Here is a 23,156-nt window from a genome sequence, read left to right on the forward strand (position 1 = left end):
ACAGAAAAAGAGTTGAAAGAGGAACTCCCAAAAAACAGTTACTAGAACAAGATTACATTCCCAAAAATCTCTAGTATGAAAGGGCATAGTATAATTTCATGAAAGTGGAAAGGAGGAAATCTTTGGAGTCCCTCCTAATACGAGAACTGACAAGTGTGATTTGCAACAATGATTGATACCGTCTTGAAGAGATCTGAGAAATCTGCAACAAAGGAATCATCTCCCAAGACTGAAGGACTCCTAGTGGTTGGTAGTAAAAATGCTGGTTTATATCTGGCTCTTGTCCCATAACTTCTGGGAGCCTGCAGGTATTGTAAGATGTATCCAATTCCTGTGCAGTCTATGCAAGAGGCCAGTGCTCAATGGGTCCATTGAAACTGAAAGAATTGGATTTTCTGTGGATGATTTCACATGCTCATTAGTGAGATAGGAATAAAGAGAAAATCAATTAAACTGTTAGTCTACCCTGATCTCCGAGTGAATTGTCACATGAAGTAACCATCATTTTGATTAATAGAGTTGGGTATCTCATATCTAAAGAATGTCACCCTACCATTCCTAATCAGAAACTAGAAGTTTAAAAAAATATTGCTCTGCCTCACAATATCATTAAGAAAAAATCATAAAACAATGTTTTTCTTTTCAAGAAAGCTCCTGTTTTTGATATTCATATTTGTCACTTGAAAATTAGATGCTCCTTAGGGATGTGTTGATTAGTTCAATATATGAACTCATTAACAGTTTTTCTTGTTTTGGCTCCTATACATGGTTATTTTCATAAAACTAGTTCGACAAATGAATTTGATGATTTCTTGTTGTAAGATGGCTATTGGAGATCTCTTTTCCAATACTTTTTTGGTGTTTTGGTATTAATGCAGGTAGGTGTCCTCTCTATAGTATTTTGGCCAGTGAATGTTGTTAATGAAAATTATTTCTTAAAGGGTAGGTCTTGAAGGCATTCTACAAGGTTAGTATTAATGTGTCATATTTGTTGGTCTTCGTAAATGTTTTTGTTAAGATATTACAGTCCTTATTTTAATAAAATTATTTGTCATATACTCTTTGCAGAAGTGTTTGTCTAGGATGCATTTTATAATGTAGGAAAAAATATTATGCTCGTGTGAAGTATATCTAAATTTGCATAGAGAAAATTGTAGGGAAGGATGTGAATTAGAAGGAATATTCTTCAGTTTTGAAATCTTAATCTAGAAAGTTTACTGATGGCATACAAGAAGGAAAAAATTCAATCCATAAGAGGTTGCTATAGGATAATGTGAGTTAGTTCAAATGTTGGATAGTCCTATAAGGAGGAAAAACTGAATCCATAAAAGATTGCAATAGGATAATGTGAGTATTTTCAAAGTGGATAATCTTACAAGGAGTTTTAAACAATGATACCTTATAAATGGATTAAGCAATAGTGCTGACATCAAAATACCGAGATACATATCAGTGAGTGTTGGATCGGGCTGTTTAGCAACAGGGCATTGTACAAAGAAGAGAAGAAGATAAAGATAGACATGAGCCCAAATGAGATGAAATAATATCTTTGTTGAATAAGAAAGATGTCACGAAAGGGCAATGAGGGACTCCAATGCTTGAAATAAAGTCATAGAAAAACATGTCTGGAGCAGTGGTGTGATTTCTGATGTAATAACTCATGATATTGCTGAATGTCCGTCCATTTATTATCAAAAACATCAGAAGTTAGAACAGATGGAAAATATGGGATGGTACAATAGACACAAATTCTGGAGCAGTGGTGTGATTTCTGATGTAATAACTCATGATATTGCTGAATGTCTGTCCATTTATTATCAAAAACATCAGAACAGATGGAAAATATGTGATGGTACAATAGACACAAATTCTAGAGAAATAATAGGGAGGGTTTAGGAACAGAAGAAATAATAAACCATCAACGGTAGTAGTGGGAGTAGAGGACCACAGATTCAAATCTTAGAACTCAAACAGTACAAACCATGAATACAAAGATGTATATGTAATTAATGGGCCATTTTATGTAGGAACAGCCAAATCATAAAACTGTGTACCAAATGATTTTATTTTTTATTTTTTAGATAAGTCGATAGCTGTTTAGGGCCAGCTCTCATTATTTAAATCCAAAAATCAGTAAGTACATATGTTTGCATGTAAGTACCAAAACAACCTTAGTAGCAAAGAAGCTATGTTCAAGACCAAACCCTTCTGCTACCGTAAACCATGATGGAGGTGGATGGATTGGATCCACAATGATAATTAAACCCAAATTACACAATACAGGCACTTATAGAAATTATAGAATCATTTCATTGCTTGATCATCAAAAACTATTACATTGTGCCTCTTTTATAGAGGTCTTTGATTGTTTCCGGAAACATCTAAATTAACTGAAATAGAACAAATAGACTTTTCTGGAACTATCTAAACATAATAACTTCTAGAACTTTACAAACCTAAATATTAATTTTACCTAACCCTATTTGGTAGTCTAGCTGAAGTTTCTAGAATCCTCTAGTATTTCATTTGAGGGGGAAATTACACATTCCAACACTCCGCCCTAATTTCAACCTCAAATACAAATTCCAATGTGCCATGATTATTATTTACTTTTGCCTATTTCTCATGTCCACATCCAAGCCTGTAACTTTGAAAAGTTTTGCCTGTTTGATGCCTTTCTCCAATCTCTTTCTCAATGCTGTTGCATTCCTTCTTACACTTGAACATTTGTACTTGAATAAACCTCTGATCATTCTTGCAATTTTCTGCCAATTTGATCCATAGCTCCATCTACAATCCATTTTGATGCAACCTGCCATAAAATCTTTATTGCACTCTCTATTCCAGCATGTCTTATCACAATGATTTTTCAAACCACAAATATCACAGGGATTTAAATTCCAACGTCTATCCTTTGTATGCCCTTTCCTATTATAGTGTGAACATTGCACAATCTTAATGCCTTCAATTAATTCTCTTGAACCTTTATTTATCTTTCCATTGCTTGCATCATATCCAAGACCTGCATATTTTGGCCTAACTGTAGACTTGATTGGATTCCTTATTCCTTGCTCATGCTTTCCTAGACCTTTAGCTTTGAAATCCATTTTTTACATAGTCTTCAAACCAACACTATTATTATCATAACAAACGAAATCTACAAACTTCTTATCATTTTTGTTCTTACACTTTTCATCACAAACACTTTCAGCTTCAGCAAAATCACATTTCTCAATTGTATAATCACTTAAATCATTTGTGTCACATGATACATCACATACAAATGGTTTCACATTCAAACATTCTTTCTCTTGTTTCAAAGTAGACAATTCCTTCTTTAACATACTATTTTCCTTTTCCAATTTCTTTACATTTTCTTCTAGAACTTCGTTCTTTTTCTCAGTATCATCAACCAACTTTAACTTCTCTTCTAATTCTTTATTTTTCTTTCTAAGTTTGCATGTTTCCTTCACTTGCCAATTATGTACTTCTTCCACAAATTTTAGCCTATCCTCTAGCTCTTCCATTCTCTCTTTATATTCACTAATTTCATTTAAAAGTCTGCATTTTTATTCTGACCTCTCTCTAATCATTGCAAACTTTTCTGTCTCTAGTTTCAATAATTTTTCTTTTAAACAATCCATCTCAAGAATCAAATTTATATTTTCCTTTAACACTCTTTTACCTTGTTTTCCCATTTTAATAAACCCAAATCTATTAAATGAAAATCCAAGCTCCCTCTTAAAACACAAATCTGAAAACCTTTTGTCACCATCAACTATTAACATCAAATTTCATACTTACCATGATTCATATCAACACTCAATGACATCGACTGTGATCTCTTTTCATAGATTCAATGCGCTCTGCAAACACTTCAATGCCTTATTCACAACAATAGTCTTTTTCATGGAAACAATAGAAATCCTCCACAAACAGGTGCCTCCAATAAAATGCTCACTCTTTCTTTCGATGGGAGCAATGAGTTTCTTCTTCTCCAAACAAATTTCTTCACACCAACAATTCTTCAGAACTTCCACATGATCTGACTCATTGGCTAGAAAACAACAATCGTATACTTCTTTGTTTAGAAGATATTATCTTCACCATATGAGCTTCACAACCTGGCTCTGATACCAATTTGATGGGGGTGGATGGATTGGATCCACAATGATAATTAAACACAAAAACACAATACAGGCACTTATGGAAATTATAGAATCATTTCATTGGCTGATCACCAAAAACCATTACATTGTGCCTCTTTTGTAGAGGTCTTTGATTGTTTCTGGAAACATCTAAATTAACCGACATAGAACAAATAGACTTTTCTAGAACTATCTAGCCTAAATGTTAATTTTACCTAACCCTATTCGGTAATCCAGCTGGAGTTTCTAAAATCCTCTAGTATTTCATTTGAGGGGAAATTACACATTCCAACAAACCACAGAGGTATTAAACGAACAAAAAGACCTTTGCAACTAAGCAAAAATAGATCTTTGGTAAACAAAATTGGTAGCCTATACATATGCTATTCAAACTACTTTCTATTCTACCTATACAATGCTTTACAAAAAAAACTATTCATAATGCAGTAACCCAGAAACATAGACAAAGGGAAAACACAGAATAAGGTACCTAGGGCATTCCTTATCAACAACGCCAAAGGCTAAGTAAACCTGTGGCTCCTCTTCGGCTCTAGACTGCATATGTCCTTGAATAGGACATTGTGACGGGTGAGAACAAGCCCTTTGGACAGATTTTCTTTTATCATTTTTGCATGTGCCATGCATGCCTTGACTACACAATCACCTTTGCATCTGCAATGTGCCGGACCGTGAGCAATCACTTCCACATCCCTAGTGTCCTCCACGAGCCAATCCTCCCCGTTGTCGAGCTAAGTCGGGAAACTCAAATTAGAGTCAAATTTTCACCATCCAGAGACCCAAGACCTTCACACACCTGGTAAGCTTGCATCCAATCCATCAAGGGTGCTGGAAGGAGGGAGGCTGCCATCTGAAGGAGCATTAAGTTACTATCCAAGCTCCTCGATCGGTTCTGGAATTTCTCCAATTTGATCAAGAAGATGAGGGGGATTCTCCTAAATACTCTGTGGTAGCCTCTTTTTGGTCCAAGATAGTACCATGTCGCCACTAGAATCTTTTGCTCCCCACCTACATTGTCCAACATTGCATCAATCTCACTAAGATACTTATGTTTGAAGACCTGTTAACATAGGTTTTTGGTGCGACCCTTATGGATCCTCCTCTGGAGTGCCAAAGCCAATAACATCCCTGTGATGTCGGTATTCATTTTATACCTATGATAGGTATAGATGAATTCCTCTCCCACAACCTCTTTGAGTTCAAACCGAGTTAGAGTTGTTGCAAATTGAGGCCCAAGATTTCAATTGCTGTTTGGTTTCGGTAGCTTGTGAGGATTGCTTGCTGACAAAAATAGCCTATTGATCCTAAAGCTCTTTAACAAAAAATAGAAGAAATCATACAACAGAGACAATCAAGCCTACAACAGAGGCAATCATATAGCATAGAAAATCAAACCTACAATAAAAATATCAAAGATTTGATACATGATTTCCTGCTTATGAATAAAAATTGGGTGTTTACATATATCCATGTGTATATTCCATATAAGTTGGAGAAAGTAAGATAGGGAGTTACGGTTTACTAGCTTCTCCAAATTAAGTACACCACTCCAATTGGGGGATAGTCGGTCCATAATTGGACAGTCTTGCCTTTATGGACTAAATGATGAATTGATTACCCCAAGAGATGGATTTGGTCCTAGTTGGATGTTCTTGCCTCTTGTGGGCTAAGTGATGAATTGATTACTCCAAGAGATGGGTCTTGTCTTGGTTGGATGCCCTTGTCTAATGTGGGATAAGTGATGAATTGATTACTACAAGAGATAGATCTGGTCTTGGTTGAATGTTTTTGCTTCTTGTGAGCTAAGTGATGAAATGAAACCCAAAGAGATGAATTTGATCCTCGTTGGATGTTCTTGCCTCTTGTGGGCTATGTGATGAATTGATCACCCTAGAAGATGGATCTGGTCTTGGTTGGGTGTTCCTGCCTCCTATGGGGTAAGTGATGAATTGATTACCCCAAGAGATGGATTTGGTACAATTTGGACATTCCTACCTCTTGTGGGATGTAAGATGAAAGGCCATGATGAATTTATGATTGGTTATGTGATGGTACCCCCCAATTTGGGGAAATTGCTAAGGAACTCCATCAATGAGATTGAGTTAATGTTCCTAAACCTAGTAGGAAAGATATATTTTATTTGGTTATGTTGTAATTGTAATTTTAGGCCAAAAGCTAGGGCATCGGAAAAGAGAACATTACAAGTTTCCCCAACTATTTCCTCCTACATGGTAACTATTTCCATTATGATGGAACATTGTGATGGAAGCATAATAATGATATATGGTTGTCATTGATGACAACTACTATAATCGGTCAAGGGATAAAAGTCAGAACAGGAACATGACCACTGAAGCTATAACGATCTGTGAGTAAGTCTATGATTGGTGACTACAACAAAGCAACTGACAGTTTACAGAGTTCCTTGACAACGACCAAGGCAAAAGAAGAATCAAGAGAAGTGATCACATGCATAGACTAAGTGATTATCCCAATGCATATTTAGGACCACAACCTAATTGGTTGACTGGTGTAAATAGCTTGAATTATTCCAGATGTCAAACAAATGAAGAACACTCGAGGAAAGTTAGAGGATTCAAGACCTACAAAATGTATGTGTAATGCCCCGCCAAGGGATCCAAAGAATTAACCTAGTATTTCACTAAGTTTGGTAGCATTTTTTTTTTTTCCATGAAAGTAAATACCACATATAACTTATTCGTAATAACTGAAGCAATAGCAATGTCCATCTAAAGAGTAAACTTAACATATACAACAGATTACATTCTTTAAGATCCCCGTAACGTGAATTACTTACATGAATCCATCTAGTACAACATCCACATGAAATAATATGATAAGTCCAATGTTCAATTATTACATAACCAAATGCTCATTCATCCTCTGTACATGTCACAGGGTATGAAGGCTTAAAAGAATATACATAAGTAGAATAAGGTACTTCATCCTATCCTAACCCATGATACATCAAAGTAAAGATAATCACATGATACTCATGATACATCATCATAAAAGTCATTTACATCTATCATAAAGATCAAATAAATAAATTAAGTGCACGGTTCCTCCCAACCGTTAATAGCATCATTAGACCATCATGGATCCTAGCCATCCCTCCGTGCGTAACATTCCAAGCACCGAAGAGATCATCGGTATTATTATAGTAGGAATGTCACTCCTAAACATCCTACTAACATAAAAAGTAAAGCATAAGATATCATCATCTAACATATGCTAATCATCAATGAAAGGATACATATCCACCATCACGAAGGACGCATTAACCACAATGTCCCAATGAATCTCAAATGATAAGAGTGGAAAATACACTACCACCCGACCACGTGGTACCTAAGTGGTCCACTCCCACTGTGCTGAGGAGATAATCTCGAGTCTCAGACAAGCTATCAAAACTACATGGCACAAATCTCTAAAGTCCAGGAATCCTAAAAGTATACTAATTTAAGGGTTCCAATCACAAAACAAACATCTACTTCCCAGAGGCACACAATGACATGTAGGAACCTACTATGCAAGCGGGAAAGTGTCATCGCATTTATCTCGTACAAGTTACCCTGGCAGTTAGCTAAACTCCACGGGTCCATACAGATCTCATGCGGCCACTAGTATCCTTTCATACTGACAAGGCATACTATGGAATGCAAGGTCGCAACCATGCGTTCTCTCTACTCCCATCCTAGCCTATACAAGCACTCAAGGCATGGGCGAGAACCAAAAACTCTTATCTTTTTAGGTTCATTCAGTTAGTATTAAGTGTGTGAATGTTATCACTTATTAATCCAACTTACAATGAGTTACCCTGGCAGCCTCTTAGGGCCCCGGCCCCCATTGCAAGCCACTTCCCGACACTACATGCAGATATCCTACCCTAATGCTCATGGTATCATAATCATAAAGAAAGTCCACAAAATCACCATAATAAGGATCAACAAATATCCATGATTAAAAATCATCAAATATGCATAAAAGCATCAAATCACCATGAGCAACATCCATAGAAAATCATGAACACAACAGCTCTCTATTGGCAACTGAAGTATCACTGATAATCAAAAATATCCATTGGTTCTCAATAATCAAAATATATCTCAAAATCATATTGATCGAAGACTCCAAAATGGTTGAGTCAAACATGTCACATCATGACATCATCAAAAATAAATCCACATATTAGTCCCATCATGGCGACTAGAATATATCCAAGGATAACTGATCGATGACCAAAAATAATGGTTAAGTCAAGGGTTCCAAACATAAGAATCTCAACTATAACAATTAGTATTCACAACCAATTCATAGAGCATTCCATCACATAATCATGGTTGGGTTTATAAAGATCGAGATTAAAACATCATCAAGACATCACATCCACATAACCCCCAAGCCTCTGGTAGACGTCCTATACCGGTCAACACTAGTCAACCCAAAACCCAAAACATTAGCATAAGGAATACACAATGTAAACACATGTTTTGGTTTTGCTAAGTTTTCAAATTTGAATTCATATGCAAAATCTCAGTTTTTGTATTCCAAGTTTAGAGGAAGAACATTTTCCTACGTTTTTCCATGTATTAATTTTTGGATGAATTAAAAATTCCCTCTAAACTTCAGTTTCCAATTATAATATTTAAAAGACGTTTCCACTAACTTAATCTTCATATATTTTATAATCTTAAACTATTAATGAATTCATAATAGTTAAAATTATAAAATTACAAAACTATTCATCATTAAAAAAGATGAATTCATAAATCTTTTATTATCAACTTTAAATCTTTTAATAACATATATATATATATATATATATATATATATTACATATATACATATATATATATTTATATTTAAATATATACATACGTACATATATAATATAATATTTATTTTTTTGCATTTTATAAAAACGAAACCGAATTTTTTATTAATTTCGATTCATATCACATGAAGGAAATCGAATAACATAATTTCCATAAAACAAAGCCGAATCGATTATGCCGTCGGCTGTCACTGTTGTGACATTTGCCGCGGGTACCCTGCTAACGCAGGTACCTTGCGGCCGATACAGTCGCAGGTACACTGCGTAGCAGGTACCGCGCGCCCTTTTAAAACACGAGTACGGGGTGCGATTCCGCCCCCACCCAAACATGCATTAATATATATTTTAACATAAAATCGCAACGCGATTTCATAAGTTGCGAAATTCGTTTATTAAAACATTTCTGCCGCAGTAAGGTTATGAATATATATAAATATATATTATATATATATATATATATATATGTATGTATATATATATATATAATAAGGTTTATATATATATATATATATATATATATATATATATATAATATACAGAATCACAGTATGTTTATAAAAATACAAGCTTTCATTTTCAGAGCCTCTCTATGAAACTTGTTCTTTTTAAAAAATTCTCTGATGACTAATTCTAATGGGTTTGTCCATGAATTGCAACCCTAGTCCGTATTATTATCAGATCTAAGCATATAGAATCCTTAAATAAAACTTAATTGCTCAAATTGAAAATGCACAATGAAGACATATGGAAAAATACGAAGAAGACAGGGGAGAGCAAGATGCAGAAGTATCATAATGAAATCACAAGAATCTATCCGGATTCTGATGCTAACTCGCTTATCCTCAGATAACCCGCAAAGCAAGCTCCCCTCCTTCAGAATTTTCCCGAATCCTCCAATGCTTCAACTGTTCTTCACGCTAACCACCCTATCCATGCTATGTCCAAGCTATTAAGGAATGCCCGAATATATAAAGAGCTTTCGGATAACCCTAGAATGCTTCTAGAACCAGCTGGAAGATATCGCCAACTAAGCATGGACCTATTTCCAACCTTTTTGATAAGCCCTAGGGTTGTAGACACCATGTGCTCAATTGATGCACTAACCCCCGTGTTGTTGACACATGAAAATGGGGAACTGCATTAATTTCCAAGCAAGTTTATAATTCCAATTATTTTTAACTAATTTCCATTTATAACTCCCATTTTAATTTTTATAACTTTTATTTTAATTTTTTTATAACTTTTATTATTAGTATTTGTTTATTAGTTTATTAATATTTTATAATTATTATTTATTTTAATTTCTAATTTTCTTTTAATTTAATTCTTTTATTTCTCAATTAATTCTCCTTGAATTAATCATAATCAAAATATCAAAAATCATGATATTTAATCTCTCAAATAATTAATTTATTAATTAAATCTATTTGTTAAGACTTAATTAATAGAAAATTCACCATAGACCTTCATGATAAAATATGAAAACCCATCATAGGACAATTCATACGAAATCAGTCTAAAAGATTAAAAATCACAAAATATGTCATCCGACACATTCAGTGGGTACTCAACTCAGATACTTGTCCTAACTCACTAGGACAAATGGTTTTAGGGTTTGGGATTTGGACTTGAGAATTTATCTCCCCTCTCTTATCATTGAGATAGTATAATAGGGTACGCTCATCCTGGCAATTCAGGGAAGTCGATACCCGGTACCTGCAACCTGCAGAAAAACTATGCATGTACATACAATATATATAGTGCTAAGCTAAACAGGCAATGGCAGGAAGTGGTGCATCGTTTAGATCCCGACTAAGCAGGTGACTACGACTCCCTTCCTTAACCACATCAGAAACGCCATACAATAAGAAAACACGCACACCATACACATGCAAGTATGGGGTAAGTATCCATAATAAAACTCATGAAATAATAATCATCTAGCTAATCATCAACAATAACTGAAAACAATATAATGATCATCATACATACATGAAATGTGAAGTCTAAATGATCTCATCATATAATCACTGAATCCATAACATAATGTCTGATAGTGTCAAAACAATACCATTAATCCATCTACATAAAACTAGTCCATCAAAGTCTGATAATAATAGCAATAATATGTCCAGAGAAGATGTGAACGAGGGTAGGCACTACAGTATGATCCTATTAGATAATGTGGGAATCAAGAGTGAAAGTTGTGAGATGATGTATTGACATTAGTTAGTTGGATCAGTATAAGGCAACACTACAATGATGCATTGGGAAATGTAATACGTTTTGACTATTCTAAGTGATTGACATGGAAATAGAATTGAAGCCCAACGTAGTCAGAATAAATCATAATTGAGACATTGAGATATGTAAAATGCTTAAGGAGGTTGAGCGGGAAGCTTAAGGTTTGAACGAATGGTTAGGATTAAGAGGAAAAAGTTATGCCTAACCTAATAGATCTTGAAGAAGGTTTGTGACACAAAAAAGAAGAGAAAAGAGTGAATAGAGAAGATTGTGAGTTATATGAAGATTGTGACCAAGATACAGAGCAGAGAACAGCTGTAGAAGAGCGTAGAACTAATTGGATATGATAGACAAGGAGTGCCATATCCAAATCAATGATTTAGTTTTTCCTTAACAGTTACAACTGTTAAATCTTTGAATCAGGCGAACCCTAACAGGTTCTAGTTGTAAATCCCTTAATTGGTAAAGCTCTTAGAAGAGTAGTTGAAATCTTTTAACAAGGGAGATTCTAGCAGATCTATTTGTACTTCTAATAATGTACAAATCACTCCTATTAGGGTGAACGCTTAGATAGGGTAATTGTATGCTCCTAATAGGGCAACTAATTTACTGCAATAGTTAGCTTGTGGGTATCATCCCCACCATGGTTTTCACCCTCTAACAAGGGTTTTCAGGATACCCGAATCATTGTATTATGTGTGATGATTGTGTGGTGGTTTACTGTTATTATCTTTTATTTGTTAGCATTAGTTATATGCCTTACTGTTTGGAAATTAATATTTCAAGTTAGCAGATCGGTGGTAGAAGTTTTTAATTACCTGTTTGTACTGATTACACCTCCCCCCCGAACTCAAGAATTCTAACAATTGGTATCAGAGCATTGGTCCTTTTGGTAATAAGCCTAATAGCTTGACGAAAAGATCCAAATCATGGAAAATTACAGCCATGAGAAGCAACTTGAAAGTGCTAAGCAAATGATTCAAGAACTGCAAGAAAAGCTAAGAAAGTCCATAGCTATGAGAAGAGAACTCTATGACAGGCTAAATAAAAGCCAAGACTATATTGATCAACTATTTGAAGGAGCCATGTACCTAAAGAAGCAATTGCATAATTGATGGAAAAGAATCAGAAGCTTAAAGACAATGTGACAAACTTGAATAGAGAACTTGAAAGTCAATTAGTCAGGATGTGTGAAGATCTTGAAGGAAAAAGAGCAGCCGAGGAAGCTATAAAATTTGTTGAAGATGCAAGGAGAGCTACTGAGAATGCATTGAAGAAAAGGATGAACAACTATTCAATATATCCCAAGTGAGTGCTATCATGCATGAGCACCTTCATGCATAGACTATGAAAAATCAAAAGATTGTGACAGAAAATCAAAGGTTGAAAGAAGAGAAAGATAAATTGAAGAAGGATTTGCAAATTGAGAAAGATGCAAATGCAAAGCTGAAGCAACACAATGATAGCATGCAAAAGCTTGATGGTCAGTTGAAGAACCAAAGGAGACAGAATGATACAACTTGTATTGGTTACACAAACAAAGGAACATTCATTAACAATGAGTCATCCAAAGGTGAATCCAAGAAGCAACAAACAACTAGAAGGGAGCCGCAAAAGAACTAGGTAAGAGGTCTAACAAACCTACTTGTTTTAATTGTGGATAAATCCAATTTATTTGAAGGTTGTTGCTACAATTGTCATAAATATGGTCATGTTGCATATGTATGTAGATCTAGACCTAATAATAGATAAAATAATAGTAGTATCAATGTTTACTAATACACATGCAACAAGTATGGATACAAAGCTGAGGAATGTAGATCTAAGTTGAAAGATCCTAGCTCACTTGTTCAACCAGTAACTTTAAGGGCCTGTTTATTTGCTGGAATTGGTAGGAACAAATTCTATAAAAAAATAATCCTCAGTTTCGATGGTCAAACCGAAATTGGAATATGAGTTTCGAATTCCCATTATGGTCTGAAATGAGAATTTGTTAATTCTGCCTCAAGAGGTGGAATTAGAATTGGAATTGGAATTTAATCAAATTTTTATTTTTATTTTTCCTGCTCAACAAAACCCAATTCCAATCAACAAATCAAGCATTTGACAAATTCCGGATATAAAATAAATGCAACATTTGCTAATGCCAATATCCAAACGAACCCTAATAGAAGAGAGCAACAATTCAATCCTACATGCTTGGTGTATGGTAAGTTTGGACACTTTACTGAGAATTGCAGATTTAGAGCACACAGAGGTAATGCTAGAGATTATCTTCCAATATTTGTTTCCAGTGCAACAAAGTTTTCTAGAGATTACAGACATAGGAGCCAGTCACAGAAAAGGAAAATGAAGAATCTTGTAAGCCTTGATGAAATCAGAAATGAGATGAAGAAGATTTGGGTAAAGAAAGAAGATAAACAAGAACAAGTCATGTCATCTGAAAGAAAAACACCATTCTCTAGTGTAGAGGGTTCGTCTTCATGTTAAGCACATATTTGCTTAGGGGGAGCACATAAAGGAAAATTAGTTACTGATCCCCTATAGACAAGAGTGGTATGATGAATTTGCATATTATGATGTAAACTGAATTATTTTGATTTATCTAAAGATTTTGAGAAAAGAGATTAAATCTGCGAAGATTGCTTGAAAAGGTTTCATATATCTAGCTGTCATTGGTCATAACCGTTGGTGAAGCACTAACCGGTGAGTATTTGTTAACCAGTGACAAGACACCATTCTTACTGTTGGTAAAAGTATCATTTAAACCATTGATGATCGTAACGTCTATTTCACAACAATAACTAGAGGGAAGTCATTCCATTTCACACCTTTAGTTTCATTTGTGAATTTGTGAACCATTTTGAGCATTATCAAGTAATTATTGAGATTGAAATGAAATTTGTGCAAATAATTGCTATCCTGTTTTATTGAGCCCTAACTTGTTTACCACGAACAACCAATTTAGTTTATTGTTAGATTTTTACATCATTCAAGTTGGACAAAATGACACAAAATGTTGAAACACTTGCCCTAATCAACAATGCAGAGGAACCACGACCTGAATACAAGCCCCAACCAATCAAAATGGTCAAAGTAGACATGTTTGGTGTGTTGTCTATTGTTCCATGAGATTTATTATTGTTGGAGGACGTTCAAACATATATTCATTGCAAAATCAAAGAATTGGGAGCAAAAGCAATCAAGGAGTACAAAGACTTGTGTAAAGACGGAACATTGAAAGATGAGCACAAACATCTTTTAACCAAAGGTTTAGCTTACACGGTGGATGGATATTCCTACTGAATTTCACCCAGATTGGATTCAATATGTATTGAGTGGAGTTCATGATCAATACATGTGGTTGGATAAACCAAACAAGATATCGAAAATCATAATCTATAGAGTGACGGGGTTTCAAGCACAGGGAGAAGAGTGCACGCTAAGGCAAATAGCAACAAGTTTAGTTAGTGTCTTAACCAAATCCATATATGATGGAAGAACCATGACAATTGAAGAAATCAAAGGCAAAGAAGTTTGTTTCGCTTCGATGGTGATAGGTTACAGAGTATGCCAGTTGAGCAGGAAAAATAGCATTCCAAGCAGTGTCATCCATGCAGCCTACACGATTACAAAAGAAGATGTGGTGTATGATCTGTGTGAGATGATCAAAACTCAACTACTAGAGAATATGAAGAGGATTTAGAGGGACAAGAAACAATCATTGAAGTATGGAGCCCTACGGGTATGTATATTCTTTTAAATTCAAAATTATTTTCTAGGTAGAGGTCAAGTTACATGGTCCAAGGATTGACTAGTGACCACACAGATAGGAGAGTACATAAAAGTGTTAGGTGAGAATTTCAATACTAGAATGTGGGATTACTTTAATGCATAAAAGAGAGAATCTCTACTAATGTTGTAAACAAATATAAGAATGGCATTTGCTTTCTACTGGATACAAACTCATGTATTATGCAAGCTATAGACCCTAGAACCCAATGGCTTCCACCTATGGGATATGAGGTTGACGATGAGTATGTCAGCAAGCATGTTGGTGAATTGTTGTCCAAACAGGTGAATAAGAAAGCAAAAAGATTTGGTACTTTCAATGGAGCTCTTATAGGTACCCAAAAAGAATTGAAGAGAATGATGACAGAGAGGAAAACAAGAAGAATGTTGCAAGTCAAACTGTTGATGAAGAAGCAAATACATCAGGTACAGCTATAGTGGTGATTGAAGACCCATCAACCAATATACCTTCTACATATAGGAGAGTGAAGAGCAAGTAGACTCGATCGGTGACAAAGGAAGCAAACTTTGAACTAGTGAGAAGAAGTCAAGCTAGAAAAGAGACATCTGGAAGAAGAAAAGTGACAAAAGACAAGATTAGGAGGAAGAAGCTGAAAGAACAGAATTAGATAAAGAAGCCACAGAGCTAAAGGAGAGAGGAATGAAAAGTAGAGGACCTACAATAGATGAAATTGCAAAAGGTATCATAAAAACCGGTGGATTAGTGGTGGTCAACTGAAAGTGCCCTTTTAGAAGTGAAGAAGACAAGAAAAAGATTGAAGATGCAGTAATAAAACATCTTCATAAGCTCATTAGAATGACCCTAGAATTACATTCAACCATTCTTGAGGAGTTGCAGCAACTGATTGATTCCAGAGGGTCATCTGCCCTACAAATGAACAGATAAATCATAGAAAGAACTTTATAAGAGGCATAACCTGAGTTAAGCCCTGAAGATGCTAAAGCATTATATGAAGCTCACAAGAAGCAATTTGGTATAAAGAACAGAGCAACAAGAATCCTTGTTGAAGATGTACAAAGTTTACATAATGAAACAATTGACATGTGGAAGAAAATTCTGAAGACTAGGGAAGAGAGAAAGGATCAATCCACACCTATTCAAGTGGATGACACATTTACAGTTGAACAAATGATTGGTGATATCATCCATGATATCTCTGAATAGGTAGAAGACATTAAAGGACAAAGCATGGACATTCCACTAATTGTTGGAGCTGAAGCCGTAGTTGTTGACATTGCAGGTCCACAAGAATCACCTAAGGCACAAGAAGAAGCATTGTTACCTGAAAAGATGGATGGAAAGATTATAGAGAGTCAACAAGTACAAAGACAAGAGAAGTTTGAAGAAGAATATCATGTGAAGAGAAAGATGAGCCTAGAGCCAAGTACACAGAAAAGGGACAAACTGGTGCAACTTCTTATAGAAGAAGATTTAGGAGAGGAGGAAGAAATTCCTACACCGGTAGATATTTCTAAGTCGATGCCTAAAGAATTGTTTGAATATTCAGAAAAGGTGAAGATGAAAGCAATAAGAGACAAGGCAAGACTTAAGAAGAAGAAGGCTAGAGTACTAAGGCAAGCCAAAAATGTTCTCGCAGAACTAGTATCTAATACGCCTTATAATGAAGAAAACTCAGTTATAGCTCAATTAAATACTTTGACCAAAGCAATTTTCGATCAAAGTCCAGATTTGTAGATAGCTGCAATGAACATTGTGGAGGAAAGTCAGGAAACGTAAATGACAGGTAAACCGATGGAGAAAGTTACTTCAGACTGGGAAAAGCTGTTAGACTTGGTAAAGGACACCAAAACGAAATTAAATGAAACAGGACAATTGTTTACAAAATTAGGAGACTGCTCAGAGATTGTGAAGGATCCGGAACAGCAAAAAGGTGAGCACAAAAGGAGTTGGAAAACATAAGTTGCCAATTTGATCCAGTCCCAAGCTCAGTTACATCATACAGTGGAGAAGTCAAGGATTTTGCATAAGATTAGGCAACTGCAACAAGATCAAGACAACCAAGTGAAGAATTTACTGGAGCTACAATCCTATCTATCTCCTACCTTGGAGGTGATGCAATAGAATTTGAAGAAGGCAGAAGCAATACATGCATTACAAGATAATGAGTCCATAGACAAATTGGATGAGACAACAACTAAATTGCATGAGCAGATTATTTTTTAAAGTCATGTACAAAAGACTTGGGAGACATCTATGAAAGCTGCAAAGGTGAACTACAAGGTAATCTTTGATAGGTTGCTTTACACATTGTTGAGCATTACACCTTTGGCATTGTTGTCAAAGGGGGAGAAGAAAGTGATAAAGTGTCGATACAATGATATGGGGAGAATAAATTGATAAATTGATTATAATAAAAGGAGGAGACAAGAAAAGAAAAAAGAGATAAGGAAGTGTGAGTGAAGGGGGAGTTTATCAAAAAGAGGGAGAGCATAGTTTGTTTGGAAAAAAATGTTTTTCCATCAATGTCAAAGGGGGAGATTGTTGGCATTATGATGGAAGCATAATAATGATAAATGGTTGTCATTGATGACTACTACTATGATTGTTGAAGAGATTAAAGTTATAACATGAACATGATTAGTGAAGGTATAACAATTGGTGAATAAGCCTATGATCAGTGACTGCAGTAGAGCAACTGACAGTTTATAGAGCACCTTCATAACGGTTGAGGTAGAAGAAGAATCAAGAGATGCGATCACATGCATAAACTCTAAGTGATTATCTCATTGCATATTTATGACCACAACCTAATTGGTTGGCTGGTGTAAACAGTTTGAATTATTCCAGATGGCAAGCAAAGGAAGAAGACAGGAGGAAAGTTAGAAGATTCGAGACCTACGAAATGTACGATCCTTTTGGATAATGGGGGAATCAAGAGTGAAAGTTGCGAAATGATGCGTTGACATCAATTAGTTAGTTGGATTAGTATATGAAGAAACTGCAACAATTTATTGGGAAAGCTAATACGTTTTGAATCGACAGGGAAAATCTAGTTAAAGTTCGACACTGTCAAAATAAATAATATTGAGACATAGAGATATGTAATATGCTTAAGGAGATTGAGTGGGAAGTTTAAGGTTTGAAGGAATGGTCAAGATTAAGAGGCAAAATTTATGCCCAACCTAATAGTTTTTAAAGAAGGTTTGTGACACAAGAACAAAGAAGGGAAGAGAGTGAATAGAGAAGATTGTGAAGTGCATGAAGATTACGATGAAGATACAAAGCAGAGAATAGTTACAGAAGAGCAGAGAACTAAATGGATTTGATAGGCAAGGAGTGCCATATCCAGATCAATGATTTAGTTGTTCCCTAACAGTTACAATAGTTAAATCCCTGAACTAGGTGAACTCTAAAAGGTTCTAGCTGTAAATCCCTTAATCGGGTAAGCTCTTAAAATAGTAGTTGAAATTTTTTAACAAGGTAGATCCTAGCGGATCTCTTTGTATTTCTAACAAGGTACAAATCACTCCTAATAGGGTGAACCCTCAGAAAGGGTAATTGTATGCTCCTAACAGAGCAACTCATTTATTGTAGTAGTGGGCTTGTGGGTATCATCTCCACTGTGGCTTTCACCCTCTAACAAGGGTTTCCATGATACCAAAATCACTATGTTATGTGTGATGATTGTGTGGTGGTTTACTATTATTATCTTTTATTTGTTAGCATCAATTATATGCCATACTGTTTGGAAATTAATATTTCGAGTTAGTAGATCGGTGGTAGAAGTTTTTAATTACCTATTTGTTTTGATTCATCCCCCCAGCCCAACCCTCCTCTTAGTATTGAAGAATCCTAACGGTAACTACTCCTTTTTCTTTTTAACATTTCTTTTCCATCATTTGCAAACGCACCACACACTATTGCTAGAGTGGGAATATCACTCTAGAATGCCGACTACCACTATGATATCCTTGGGGGAAGTGAACATTGGCTCTTGACATGAGAACCAAGTACTCCCATCAATTGATCACCATCCCTTTTGAAACCGACTGGCATACTTTTACTAACCATGCTAGAAGATCCAAACAAACCATTAAGAAAGAAACCTTAACTCTCAAATGAAAAAGAGCAGTGCAGAAAATTATTTAAAAAAGCAACTAAATGGAAATAATAAAGAATTGAACATGCATTTTCTGGTTTACAGCAACAAAGGACATTAAATACAACTATTGGAGTGCACAAGAATGCCAATACAATGAAGAATGAGACAAAAAAAAGCTGTAAGAGCACACTATATATTCTATCCATGTTTAAGGTTTAAACAAATGCTAAATCTTGCTAGGAGCTTTAGTTCTCTATTTGGTTTTGTATCGTTGAAGCTATTGGTACAGGATTTATCATTTTACATACATCTTATTTTGTGTTTCTTTTTTACCACACTTGCTACTCCCATTTGTTATGTCCCAATTCCTAAGTATTGGAATACTTGGAACACCAAATCCAAAGTGCAAAGAACTTGACAAACTACATTACAAAATGAAGTGTCAAGTTCCATTCACTATCGTACATTTTCAATGATCAAACCTAGGGAAGGTTGCACTCTACATGGTTAGGGAAGAATATGTGACAATGCTGTTATTAATTTGAGCAATGACGCATCTTTTAGCTGGTGATGCAAAGTCAAAGTGGCCATGGTGGCTGAAATGCTTGTCTAGTATCAAAGATTAAGTAATTCTACTTTTTTCTAATTGGCTATACTGAAGAGAATGTGTGACCAAAGTAGCAACAATGGTTGAATAACTTGAGAAGGGAAGGTGGGAATAAGAGAAAATCAAAACTTTGCACGTGATGCCACTTACAAGAAAGATTAAAATGAGAGGGTGGTCAAAATATGTGACAAGTTAATAGAAATGTAAAAATGAAAGGGCTACTTACCTTTTTAAAATGGTAATGCCACTTAAAAGTGACAATTCAAACAGTCAAGATGGCTGTAAAACACAACAAACATCAACCATTTCATATGCAAGACATTTTGTTCCTTTGCCATGGTTTAGAGTCAAGAGTGTGAGAGGACTGCTAGAAAAGGTGACCGAGTACTCGATTCCATCAAGTTAAAATCACACAATTAAGGTGGCATTGCTACTTTAAAACTGCAATTCAAGTGGCAATCATGGCTAAGCTATGTGAAGGCCTCAATGTCATGTGATTTTATACCTTTCAAAGCTGGTTATAATGCTAAAAAAGTGTGCTTCAAGTGACTGAGGTTGTAGGAAGGGCAACCATATGAAAATTGTCAAGATTAACTAAGTTGCGAGCCAGCTGGATATAATGGTCTAAAAGTATGAAATAAGACAATTACTTTCTAGTTGTTGTGCTGGTCAAAAGATCGAATAACGTAGCAGTGGTGGCTAAAATGTTCTATATGAGGTTTCATTCATCAAATAAAACCAAGAGAAGAAACAATGAAGGGTTAAAAAGGGAAAAAGTGACTAAGGAGAAAGCCTAGTTGAAGCAAGGAAATTTGAAGCAGTTTTAGTTTTTGGTTGCTTCCTCTCAGTGAATAGAGATAGAGTTTCCTTATAAGCAATGTTAAATCATTATTTTATCTTTTTCCCTAGAAGTTTCGCTTCAAGAGCTTGCAAATTGAAACAAATGCTTTATGCACATAGAATAGGAAGTGTGTGTTAAGCTCATGCTACTGAAGTTTTAGAGTGAGTAATTTGTGTTGTTATTGTGCAAGTTTGGCAAGTCAAGCAATAATGAAGGTTCTTGTTTAAATGTGTTACATTGATATTCTACCTTTCAAAGTAGCTTTGTATGCTTTGGGGTTGCATGCATTTAATCATGTTCTTTGTCAAATGCTGTCATAAGTGCCATGTATCTTATTCAAACCAATCCATATGTTGATGTGTATATCTAATGATCTCTGTTATAGAATGGAAAACACTGTTGTTTAAATTCATGTTTCGTTTAGCTGCAAAAGAGAAAACTTCCCAGTAATAGTACTTTCAGTCATGCACTGCCACCTTCAGGGTCAAAAGATCGTAATCATTGCTCATAACTGATCTTGTATCTTTTACCTGGTATCTTGTAGCTTTTGGCTTGAGATGTGCATTGTATTTGTGTTGAGCACCAAATGGGACTCTTGGCTATGTATATTTGTATTTGTATTCTGTTGCTAGGGTTTACACGTTTTTGGTTTACCCCTCTTCTTGTCTCTACTGTTTAATCATTATAGCTGTAGTCCTAGTTGCCTTCTCATCTTCTAGAGTTATCTTCTACACGATTTCATCAATATTGTAACTGGATGTAATTTTGAGTTCCACTGACGCACTTTGATCAGTGACATGAATTCAAACTTTATATCTTCAAGTTTGGCAAGCATGTGTGTTTCTTATATCCATTTTGTATGGGATTGAAGATAGGAATGGTGCTGAGCTATTACGTCCTGGATGTCATGTTACACATCAAATAGCTATTTTGTTTAAATTCGTCTTTATATTTTACTTCTCATTTGAAAGTGAAAATAAGAAACTGAAAAATATTTTCACGAATTCCAAAGTGCTTGTTCAGTTTGTGAACATGAACATGCTACAGAGATGGATTGAAGGTATGACATGTGCTTTATTTGTTTCTCATTTCTTGATAATGTTACTTGTGCCCAGGAAATTCGACCATGGACTCATATGATGGAGCTTCCGCAACTACATGGTCTGGGCCCAGCAGCAAATGATTTATTGAATACCTACAAAGTGTTGCTAAAGGTTGTATTTCAACCTTCAATTTCTAATTTTCCTCTCAATGTGAAACTACATGGACAAGATTAACCTGATTGGATATTTAATTCATGGTTGACCTTCTAGGCCACTGTGTAACCAACTTGATTATAGAATATCTTGAACTCACACTGTCTTTGTCCTAATAATAACCTAGCATAGAGAGTAAATTTGACAACTGGATCAATAGTTGGTCTTTTTTAATAAATGGCCTCTTAAGTCGTGTAAATGCACACACACATGGATCTTGTATGCCTTACTTAAATGCAGCCTTGATGTTTAGAGAAGGTAAATTGTCTTATGGAGTTGCCTTATTTTGCTCTTAATGCTTTACAGTTTCTGCGGAACCTCCGAAATTTGAGGGATTCTTATGCAGCAGTTGCAATTGGGGCAGATGCAACAATTGACAATGATTCAACTTCTCCAAAGTCGTCGTCTGTTATGAAGATCATCTCAGAGTGTGAAGAAGCTTTGACCACTTTGAATCGTGATCTTGGAATTCTTTCAGCAGCTTGTGTACGAGACCAAAGATCAGAAGCTGCTGATGAATAATAATATTGATCAAAGGTCAACTTTCTTTGGCATGCTAATGCTTCTAACAAGATTAATTAGGAGATATGGCACTTAAGTTTTGTATTGAAATTGGTTTTGGCAATCTTTAAAGGTGTATGAATAGAGAAAATCAATTCCCTGTACTATGTTGTATATATATGATAAAGCTATTCCCATCTTAGTGAATAAGACTCGAGCAAGTGATTATTATTTCCTCTTGGGATCTAAACACCGTTGCAATGTGAATTAATCTTATAAATATGACTTGTTTGTTTGACACAGATTTCATAAACTTCCACATATCAATGAAACTTCCCAAGAGATCAATGCGCACAGAAGCTCGGTGCTTATTATAACCCACCTCGATGCTGGGAACAATGAATTCACAATACAAAAACTAAAATAATATAACTTATCATTGATACGAAGGCTTCAGTCACCTGATTTAACCTGTGTACTTATAGAGAAGACTCCTGTTTAAACAACCTTATTTACCTGTCTTACAAGCTTGGAAACAACAAAAAATCCAATTAAAAATGGCACACTCCTAAATAAATTTATTTACTGCGTATTCTTCTGTGGGATGGATTGCATTCTTTCATTTGAAATTACTCTTAACTTGAATATAAAACAGTGAAAATGTAACGATCTTACTTAACTTCATCTAATATAAGCACCTAAGACGACACATTTGATATTCTGCAATCAATCCACTTTTAAAATGAATGCAAAATAGTTGTAAAATATAGCAATCTTCATTAAGCCCATAAGATAAGCACCTTAGT

At 35.2% G+C, this 23,156-nt stretch overlaps 1 protein-coding gene across 2 annotated transcripts in view; it reads left to right on the forward strand.

Annotated features, from left to right (window-relative positions):
* Positions 1–22,942, forward strand: part of AUG7 (nuclear matrix protein) — an 80,948-nt gene extending 58,006 nt beyond the window's left edge. The window contains exons 8-10 of one of the 2 annotated variants that reach the window (XM_089813842.1): positions 21,709–21,807; positions 22,156–22,386; positions 22,654–22,942. In XM_089813842.1, coding sequence (XP_089669968.1) covers positions 21,709–21,807; positions 22,156–22,371 — 315 coding nt within the window. In that variant the 3' untranslated portion in view covers positions 22,372–22,386; positions 22,654–22,942. Of the gene's footprint in view, positions 1–21,708; positions 21,808–22,155; positions 22,561–22,653 lie in introns of those variants that run through there. The other variant, XM_089813841.1, reaches the window with a different exon arrangement.
* The last annotated feature ends 214 nt before the right edge of the window (positions 22,943–23,156 follow it).

Source organism: Cupressus sempervirens, chromosome 2 (assembly GCF_028749045.1).
Source record: "Cupressus sempervirens isolate cs-2001-9-10 chromosome 2, ASM2874904v1, whole genome shotgun sequence".
Taxonomy (NCBI): Eukaryota; Viridiplantae; Streptophyta; class Pinopsida; order Cupressales; family Cupressaceae; genus Cupressus; species Cupressus sempervirens.